Raw genomic sequence first — 9,484 nt, forward strand, 5'->3', positions numbered from 1 at the left:
TGAGAGTTTCTGGTATTAATATGATTCCTCTCCGCGCACAGGAACAGCATTCACGGGTCAGCGATCTGTGCGTACAACATGTCCGCCATACAGGCCGCGTTCGACGGAGCGTTCAAGCACCAGGAATCGAAGGGGGCCGCATGGCGCGCGCAAGACGTCAGCAATCGGGACCATTACGAGTGCCGCAGTGGCAGTCCGTCCGGGCGCCACATGTCGCTGATCGAGTCGTCCAAGTATCAGCTGATGGATCAAGCGATTCAGCCAATCACCGGACGGCCCCTGCACCACACGGCCCTGGAGCGGCTGAGCCACATTGCGATCGACATCATTCCCACCAAGCTGCACGAGCGCGTCCACATCATCTACGTCGCGACGGACGGCGGCACGATCAAGAAGATCTCGGTGCTGCCCCGCACCAAGGACACGTGCGTGATCGAAATCTGGCAGCCGGAAGAGCGCCCCGACACCCCCATCAAGGTGATGCAGTACGTGAAGGACACGGAATCGCTGTACGTCGGCACGGAGCGGGCCCTGATGCGCATTCCGGCCAACCACTGCGGCCGGCATCTGTCCCGCGCCAGCTGCCTCAACTCGATGGATCCGTACTGTGGCTGGAACGAGCTGCAGGAGGCGTGCACGATTGCACCGAACGGTGACACGCTGGCCCGGTACTGGGTGCAGAACGCTACCGAGTGTCCCGTGCTGACCGCACCCGTCGACGGTGGATGGTCGGCCTGGTCCGGCTGGTTCCGGTGTGCCCAGTCGCCCGGCCAAGCGGGCGGCATCGGCGGTACGATCGGCGGTGGATCGCTAGGATCCTCGGCGGCCGGGGAAGACTTTGGCCCGAACGCGGACACCTGCCTGTGTCGGACGCGCACGTGCAACAATCCGCCGCCGAAGAATGGCGGCACTGGCTGCACCGGCATGCACATCGCCGTCACCAACTGTACCGTGCACGGTGGCTGGACGGAGTGGTCCGCCTGGTCAGCTTGCTCGCAAACGTGCGGCATGGCGGTGAAGACGCGCCGCCGCACCTGCGGCAATCCGAAACCGGCGCACGGTGGGCGCGTCTGTGTGGGACCGGATCGGGCCGAGATTTACTGTTCCCATCTGCCACCGTGCCCGGCACCGAAGCAACCACCGATCGATGGTGGCTGGGGACCGTACGGAGACTTTGGGGAGTGTAGTGCGGTGTGCGGTGGTGGTTTCCGCATACGCCGCCGCAAGTGTGACAATCCGGTACCGCAGAACGGAGGGATGGACTGTTCCGGGTGTCACTTTGACTACGAAGTGTGTAACACGCAGCCCTGCCCGGATGTGCGCAAGGCGGGCACGTGGACACCGTGGCTGACGGTAGCGAACGGGACGATGGCTAGCGGAGGGTATGTGGAGAAGCGGTTCCGGTTTACGTGCAAGGCACCGATTGCTGACTCGGCACTGCTGAAGATTACGCCCAAGGAGGAGGTGCGCGTGTGTCAGCCGGACGGTTCGTGTCAGCGATCGGTCGATCCGAACGCACTGGCGCCTGGGTTGGCCGGTAGGGAGGAGGGCGAGGATGGATGGAGCGAATGGAGCTCCTGGAGCCCGTGCAGTGCGTCCTGTGGAGGTGGCTATCAGCATCGAACCCGCACCTGCGAGAAGCTCGAGTGCGTCGGGTTTAACAAGACGCGGCGGGCGTGCAACACGCAACCATGTAGAGGTGAGTGTAAGGGGAAGGGGAGGGGGATTGGAGAAGGGAACGTTACGGGTCAGTTCTTACGATGCTTTCAAGTGGATGAACGGTTTATGGTTATATAGATTGTTTAAGTGTAGTTTGTGTGGCGGTCTCGTGGTGCATTCCTCAACTCGAACGACTCAATAACATGCCCGTCATGGGTTCCAGCCTAGAATTGACCGTCCCCTCGTAGCAAGGATTTGACTATTCGGCTGTGCTTTAAGCCAAATAGAAGAAAAAGAAGTGTAGTTTGTAAAGACGAACGAGAACGAGCCTAGGTAACAGACGGACAAATGACGACCTAACCAACGAACAAAAGATGAAGTATATTGGTAGATTCAAGAGAACTGCTCGTCGAGTTGATGAGCGAATGAACAGATTATCGTACAAAAGGTTGATTGAAACAGCAAAAGAACGGACGAACGAATGGACGACTGATCGGACTATTGAACCGTCGAGCGAAAGAACGAAGAACTACTCGGGAAGGTTTATGTCTCTGTAGTTCGCAAATAGATCACTCATAGATTACAATAGAAAACGTGAGACACGACAGGAGATACCTCTATGCTTTTTTTAACGATCTTTTAGTCGCTCTCGTTCAGTTCTTGCTTTGCGAGCTGAGCTATGAATCATTTTAGTTCGTTCAAAAAAGATCTTCAAACCAGACCCTTAAACTAACAATGCCTTATCGCTCGATTGCAGGTGAGTGGGGATGCTGGACGGATTGGTCACCGTGCTCGGTTAGCTGCGGCACTGGCACCCGCACCCGGTCCCGCCAGTGTCTGTCGATGTCCGGCAGTGTGACGCCCGAAAACGATTGCGAGGGCAAAAGCGTTCAGTACGAGAGCTGCGACATGCCGAGCTGTGACTGTAAGGAGCAAGCAAAGGAAAAGCTTTCATGAGCAATGATTGAGAGGTGTCTGATCGCTGTCGTTCTTAACACATTTGCAGCATTCCTCGGATGGGGCGAATGGAGCGAATGGTCACCGTGCAATGGGGACAATGAGCGGATACGTACCCGCGCCTGTCTGCAGCCGCACGCCGTCTCCGCGACCGGTGAGCTGACGTGCCAGGGCAGTGATCGAGAACTGCGCAAGTGTAACATCGAACAAGCGAATGGTAAGCAATGCGGCCGCTATGATGGGTTGCCAGTGCAAGCATTAAAATTGACTTTGTTTTTCCTTTTCTCTCTCTCTCTCTTTCTACCCAGATGTTCCACTGCCACCGGCCGCCGTGTACGTGTCGTCCATCTCGGCCATCGTGATCGCTGTCCTGGTGACGATGCTGGTGTGCTGCGGCGTCAGCATTGCCGGCACGATTATGTTCATGAACAAGAAGAAGAAGGGCCTGAAAGCGATACAGGGTTCGCCGTGCTACGGTTCCTACCCCAACCAGTACTCGTCGCTACCGACCAAGGATGTTAGTATGGATTTAATGGTAATAGAGAGCCCCGGTTCCTTTTGTATTCCTTTTTACACATAACACTCGCCACTTAACACTCGCTAGCAGACATAAATCATCAAGAAAGAATCCTAATTAAGCTTCTCCTTTTTTCTTCTTCCCTCCAGTACACCGACGGTGGCCACAAACCGAAGCGCCAGTCGTCCTTCAAGGGTTCGCGGAACGATGCGAGCGGTTCGAAGCTCTCCAACGGCACCGGCACGCTGGTAAAGTCGATCAACGTGAACGGTGGCCCACTGGGAAACAACACGCCGAAGATACTGTCGAAATCGTTCAACGAAACCGACACCGCCACGATCAAGCGCAACTCGCACGGTCCGAACAATATCAGGCACGCCCGCCAGCTCGAGATGGACGAGGACAAGTACTGACGGAAGCGGCGCCGGTTCGTGCGAGTCGACGTGTTAAGGCCCGAACCGCTGGCCTATTAGGGGAAAAGTATTAGAAGCGGAATTAGCTGATAGAAGAAAAACAAAAAAACACAGTTGCGTGGTGGTACGCGTGTTTGTGTTAGGGTGTAACTGCCGCCTTTTCCGGGCGCGGGTTAAAGCAATGTTGCAATGCCGATGTGTGCCATTAGTTTTTTTTATATAGGATGACGCGATGTCTCGTACACACGAACCTAACAAAACAAATAGTTCTAAGCGCAAGCATCCCTTCCCGCGCATCAACACCTTATCCTTGTCCCCAGCTTCCGCGCGTCTTAACATCTTTATAGTGTATAGTGGCGAAGGAAGGGATACAGAAAACACGAAAGACTTAGCATTTAGTAGCTGTTGTTTTAAGCCATTTTAAGAAACATTGCGTAAAGAGAGAGAGAGAGCACTGCTTCGGCCCATGACAATCATACCGCGCGCGAAAAAGGCATGTTGCGTGCGGTTCTGCTCATGTACAGTGCATAAGAGTAGCTCATATTGAGCAAACCTAGCAATGTAGAATGATTTTAAAGTTTAGCCTTATTTTGTAACCTATTAGCAAGAACACGGTTTGGCTGGATGGATCGCAGCAGAGTAAAAAAAAAAACAAAAACACAAAAAAACAAACGCGCTATAGTTGTAGGCCAAAATGGAAACAATCAAAAAGACTTGAGCAAAGACACGGCATCAAAAGACAGTTTAGGACAGTAAGGTAGCAACAAAAGCAATTACGTGTTAGGAGCGCGTGGCTTTCGACTTTGTTAAGTTCGCAGTTAATAGTTTGTTGAGAAAGCTTCCACTAACGATGTGTTCGGTTTCTTCGCGCGTTGACTTAACTAGTGCTAAGTGATAAGTATATAACTAGTGTGTAGAGGCCATTGTTGCAGGCAAATTAAACAAAAATCCGTCTGAATAAAATGCAAAATGCGAACAGGTTAACGCTTGTTATTTTGTTGGGTTTTAATTTATGATTTTTTAATATTATTATTATATTATTATTTGAGAAACATTTACCTACAGCCAGCTCTGGTACAGCCCCACAGAATGTGTCGTTGTACATGGAAGGGTTAACGGGCGATGCACTTTGATTCAAGGGGTGTGTGGAAAAGATGGTCGATCGTCGTCGCCATAGCAACGTGAAACGTGATGGAAGGAAGAAATTCTTCTCAACGGCTGCCATCGTAAGTTTAAGCAAAAAACTGATATAAAAAATTAAATAAAAATAGTTATTTCTAAATTAAATATCTTTTAATAAGGCATTTTGAATCCGAATTCAGTTATTCTTTATATGTTTTAAATTAACTACTGTTTTGTTCTAATCAACCATTGTACCAATGTGCATAATAGTTTCATTCTCTTTTTTTCTAAATGCTTGTTCTCAGTCTTGTAAGTCTTGACTTGTCCATGGTATTGTTCATTGTCTCGATTGAAGGCATCTCTGTATTGCCAATAAATTACATTACAAAACAAAAATTTCCTGCTTTTCTCACATACTTGCTTATAAACTAAAATCACATCAACATAAACACTAATTACCAGCCGCCGCTTACGAAGGACGCAGCAAGTCGGCATACGCTTTCCCAAGCGGTCAGGGTGGCAAGCTTTTAGTTTTAAAAAAATCCCAAGTCACAAGATCAATATTTACCCTTCCACTATCGGCCACCGATTGCACGTTGCGTACTTTCGCATCGGAATTAAATGCAGTCCTATTCTCCCGCCGACGGGCGCATTTCCCCCTTTCAAACAAAACAAACATTACCCACCCTACTACAGATCAACGCTTTGCTTACGCTGCGACGCTGCGTTTGCGCAGCCATAACAACGCCTCACTCCCCGTCAATGCTGCGAGAGCTAGTTCATCCGCGTAATAGCGTCGCACGAAAAAAAGAAGAAATAAAATAAATTACATTACGCTCAGCCAAATGCCAAACGCACTCCGCGAGCAGGAGCAATGGAGAGCGTCTCCTTTCAGCTGATTAGCCGTGCTTGCGCGTCGCTGCGAAGCGTCCCAGGCCACGCGACAGCACGCTGCCCGCATCGCCCCATCGCAGTCCCGTTTATGCCGTGCGTTTCTTCCCATTCCCACCCGACACGCCGCTTCTCTCGGCGCAGGCACCGATAAGTAGCACGGTGAAAACGAGAAATCGTGACAGATCGGGCCTCAGACGGTGTCGAGATACCGGACGCAACGCAGTGCACAGTACACAGAGTGTGTCGTACGTGTCGTACAGCGAGTGAGAGAAGCGATTCGAAGGCGACCGATTTTTGCGATACCACATACAAGATGGCCACTACACCCAGCCGGAATGGTCTGCCGGATCAGCCACCGATCAGCACCGATCATCCGATCATCAACGGAACATCGAAGCCGCCGAACGCTACTGGCGAGTGTGATGAGTGGACCATACTGGAGCGAGTGTTTCGGGTGCTGGCGGACGAGGGCTACCTTGGTCCGAGCACGCACCAGAAGCCGGTGGTTTCGTTCGTATATCCCGAGGATCTAAAGGTAGGAAGATGATCGTGATAAACATCTCCCCTCGTCTCGTGGGACGGAGATAACGGGAAGAACTTTGCGTGCGTGTTGCGTGTTGCGCACATGCGCAGATCGTTGTTGTCATTCGTATTCGCGCAAACGGTGATCTCACTGGTGCGGCCTTTACCTTGATCTTGGAAGCCGCAACCGGCGGTCATTGTCACCCGAAACTCGTCCCGACCCCATAAGATAACTTCCACAGCCGCGTGGTTGTTTGGGGATCAATTTGAGTTGGGGCTAGCGTAGATAATGCGGCTGTTGACCGCGCCGTTTTCGGTTAGACAACGGCGCGTTCTATCTGCTGCGCTCGAAAGCCATTACGATGACATGTGATTGATAATGATTACATTATTCGGGAAGATATAAGGCCCGATGATAATGGGAGGGGTGAAACCGGCTTCTCAACTGGACATTGACGCGATGCACTGATGCTCTAGCTATCTCTTCCCATTTCCAGCAACTAATTCACTTCCCAATGGATGAACAGACACCGAGCAGTGCGGCAACGGTCGAACGGATCATACGCCAAGTGTTGCACTATTCCGTGCGCACCGGTCACAATCACTTCCACAATCAACTGTTTGCCGGGGTCGACCCGTACGGGCTGACCGGGAGCTGGCTGACGGAGGCACTGAACACGAGCCAGTAAGTTAATGGAGAAGGGCGGACTATGGGAAGACACACGACACAAGGGTTGATCTTGAACGGTTCTTCCTTTTCGTACAGATACACATTCGAGGTTGGACCAACGTTCACCCTGATCGAGGACGCAGTGATCGACAAATGCTTGCGTCTGTTCGAGTTTGGTGAGGGCGATGGGATCCTCTGTCCCGGGGGTTCCATGTCCAACATGTACGCCATGGTGGCGGCCCGATATCGCACGGTTCCGGATGTGAAGCGCATTGGGGTGGCGAAGCTGCCCGAACCGCTGGTGGTGTTTACCTCCGAAGATGTAAGTCTTCGCTTCTACTGAATCCTTTTCAAGCAATTACACTCAAGTCTCGCTCGCTTTCACAGGCCCATTACAGCATTACGAAGGGCGTACATTGGCTTGGGATCGGGTTGAACAATCTCGTAAAGGTGAAAAGTGACCGGCGCGGTTGCATGATCCCGGAGCAGCTCGAACAAGCGATCCAGTCGGTATTCGACTCCGGCCGGAAGCCGTTCTTCGTCAATGCCACTGCCGGTACAACCGTGCTCGGTGCGTTCGACGACTTCAATCGTATCGCGGACGTTTGTCAACGGTACGGTGTCTGGCTGCACATAGACGCGTGTCTCGGCGGGACGGCGGTGCTTTCCCACCGACACAAACACCTGCTGGCCGGTGCCAACCGTGCCCAGTCGCTCGCCTGGAACCCGCACAAAACGCTCGGCGCACCGTTGCAGTGTTCGATTTTCCTCATCAAGGAGCGGGGTCTGCTGCACGAGTGCAATGCCGCCAAGGCGGACTATCTCTTCCAGCAGGACAAATTCTACGACATCTCGTACGACACGGGCGACAAGAGCGTGCAGTGCGGCCGGAAGGTGGATGCGTTCAAGTTTTGGCTCATGTACAAAGCGCGCGGTTCGGCCGGGCTGGAGTCGCTGGTGGACAATGCGTTCGCGTGTGCGGAATCGCTGCACGAGCAGCTGCGCAGCAGGGCCGGTTTCCGGCTGGTGCTGGAGGAGTACCAGTACACCAACATCAGCTTCTGGTACGTGCCGACGTGGATGAGAACGGAACCGGAGACGCCCGACTGGTGGCAACGGCTGTACAGCGTGACGGCGGACATTAAGGAGCAGATGGTAAAGCGTGGCACCGTGCTGGTTGGCTACGTGCCGCTGCTACACAAAGGCATTGGAAACTTTTTCCGCATGGTCGTGACGTGCCATCCGCGCCCAACGCCCGAAACGATGCGGTACGTCATAGATGAGATCGAGCGCGTCGGCGAGCAGTTGCCGAGGTAGGGAAAGTTTCTCAAGAGTGCTGCTAAAAGAAGAGCCAAGCTAAAGGTGTAACACTGCGCGGAAATTACTGAAAATCAACACAAAATCTATCGCATTTAATGACGCTTTTGATGAATGTTTACAAAAGAAATAAAGATGCTAGAACGAAGTAGGCATTTAAGGCTAGAGGATGATTAAAAACCAGTGCTTTTTTAGTGAAGGATGCGGTTTGCTTCCAATGCGACGCCTATCGGAACCGGGACGCGAAGAAAAGAACAACCCACCCCGTAAGGCCATTCCGAACATGTCGCACTAACCCGTATCGCGTTTTTTAGTTTTTCCAAAAGTTTGGATTTTGTTGCAACCGCCGCTCGAAGTTGGTGTACCACGTTTGCACCGTCGACAGTGGCACGAACGTTTCGTTCGGTGCCGGCGTCATTTGGCTTTGCGTTATCGAGAAGCTGCTAACGAAGTTGAAAAAGTTCTCCACTATCTTCTGGCCGAACTGGTAGTACGTGCTGGACGTTGTCTGTGCGAGCGGTAATGGGAAGGGGATCGTTAATTCACACTGTCCAAACCTGGGTGGCTTGTGTCATGCTTACCGTCGATGGCGTTTGCTGCACGAGCGAGCTTTCCGGCTCGATTGACACACCGATCTGGGCGATATGTGAGATGGGCAGATTGCTGCCGAAAACGTTGTTCATCATCGTGGACTGGCCAGCTATTTCGTCCAGCTTCTTGAGCTGCGATATTTTAAAGATAGCCGACGGTTTCGTGTTGGAAATGTAGCCGAGCAGCTGCCAGTTGGGCGGTGCGTTCGGATCCGGCCAGCTGAAGTAGACTGCAGCAAAAGAAAAGGCAAAGGACGGTTGTATTTTCGGTGTCAAGGCCAAGTGGACCGGGTAAGAAGAAAACGTACCTCCTCCAGCCATACCGTCCGGAAACGGGGTGGTCCCGGTGAGAAACACCACTACATGGTTCACGTTGTCCGCATCCGGGATGGTAATTAGAAAGTGGGAATCACTTATCTGCTGGAAATCGGTTTGAACCTACAAAGCATAACGGATGCCGGTCAGTCTCCCTGTACCCTGTACCATGCCACGCAAAGTGCCCCAACTGCATGTTCTCGAACTTACCAATCGACCGGATACAATCACACCGAGAGCGTTTAACATTGTGGCTTACAAAATCCTATGCTTACACTATTGAGGAGACACACTTGATATTCTATTTTCAGTACAGATTACAAATTGCACGCCAATTTACACGGAAGCCGCCTAAAACCGAAGAATTGGTGTTATCATTTTCGTTCTTTTTTTCTGTCCTATTTCCCGGCTGTCAAACCCCGAAATCGGCTTTTGTTATGACAGCCGAAGCGCCCTCTGTCCGTGAGCGTGCGCACTACCCGTTGGCAACGGAATCTGTCAAACAAAC

At 52.1% G+C, this 9,484-nt stretch overlaps 3 protein-coding genes across 4 annotated transcripts in view; 2 read left to right on the forward strand and 1 right to left on the reverse strand.

Moving 5' to 3' along the window:
• Positions 1–4,530, forward strand: part of LOC1273536 (semaphorin-5A) — a 112,796-nt gene extending 108,266 nt beyond the window's left edge. The window contains exons 6-10 of one of the 2 annotated variants that reach the window (XM_061652332.1): positions 42–1,699; positions 2,417–2,584; positions 2,666–2,833; positions 2,925–3,151; positions 3,283–4,530. In XM_061652332.1, coding sequence (XP_061508316.1) covers positions 42–1,699; positions 2,417–2,584; positions 2,666–2,833; positions 2,925–3,151; positions 3,283–3,546 — 2,485 coding nt within the window. In that variant the 3' untranslated portion in view covers positions 3,547–4,530. The remainder of the gene's footprint in view (positions 1–41; positions 1,700–2,416; positions 2,585–2,665; positions 2,834–2,924; positions 3,152–3,282) is intronic. The other variant, XM_061652333.1, reaches the window with a different exon arrangement.
• A 988-nt stretch (positions 4,531–5,518) lies between these two features.
• Positions 5,519–8,251, forward strand: LOC1273535 (cysteine sulfinic acid decarboxylase). The gene is made up of 4 exons (XM_312520.6): positions 5,519–6,097; positions 6,582–6,769; positions 6,851–7,076; positions 7,142–8,251. The coding sequence occupies exons 1-4, from the start codon at positions 5,876–5,878 to the stop codon at positions 8,069–8,071; spliced, it is 1,566 nt and encodes a 521-aa protein (XP_312520.5). The 5' UTR covers positions 5,519–5,875; the 3' UTR covers positions 8,072–8,251.
• On the reverse strand, positions 8,136–9,468 carry LOC1273534 (protein OPI10 homolog). Its single transcript, XM_312519.5, has 4 exons — positions 9,187–9,468; positions 8,970–9,099; positions 8,653–8,891; positions 8,136–8,579 (listed from the first exon to the last, which is right to left on the reverse strand). Exons 1-4 carry the CDS (start codon positions 9,223–9,225, stop codon positions 8,382–8,384), a joined length of 606 nt encoding a protein of 201 aa, XP_312519.3. The 5' UTR covers positions 9,226–9,468; the 3' UTR covers positions 8,136–8,381.
• Between the last annotated feature and the right edge of the window lie 16 nt (positions 9,469–9,484).

The sequence above is a fragment of the Anopheles gambiae genome, chromosome 2 (assembly GCF_943734735.2).
Source record: "Anopheles gambiae chromosome 2, idAnoGambNW_F1_1, whole genome shotgun sequence".
Classification (NCBI taxonomy): Eukaryota; Metazoa; Arthropoda; class Insecta; order Diptera; family Culicidae; genus Anopheles; species Anopheles gambiae.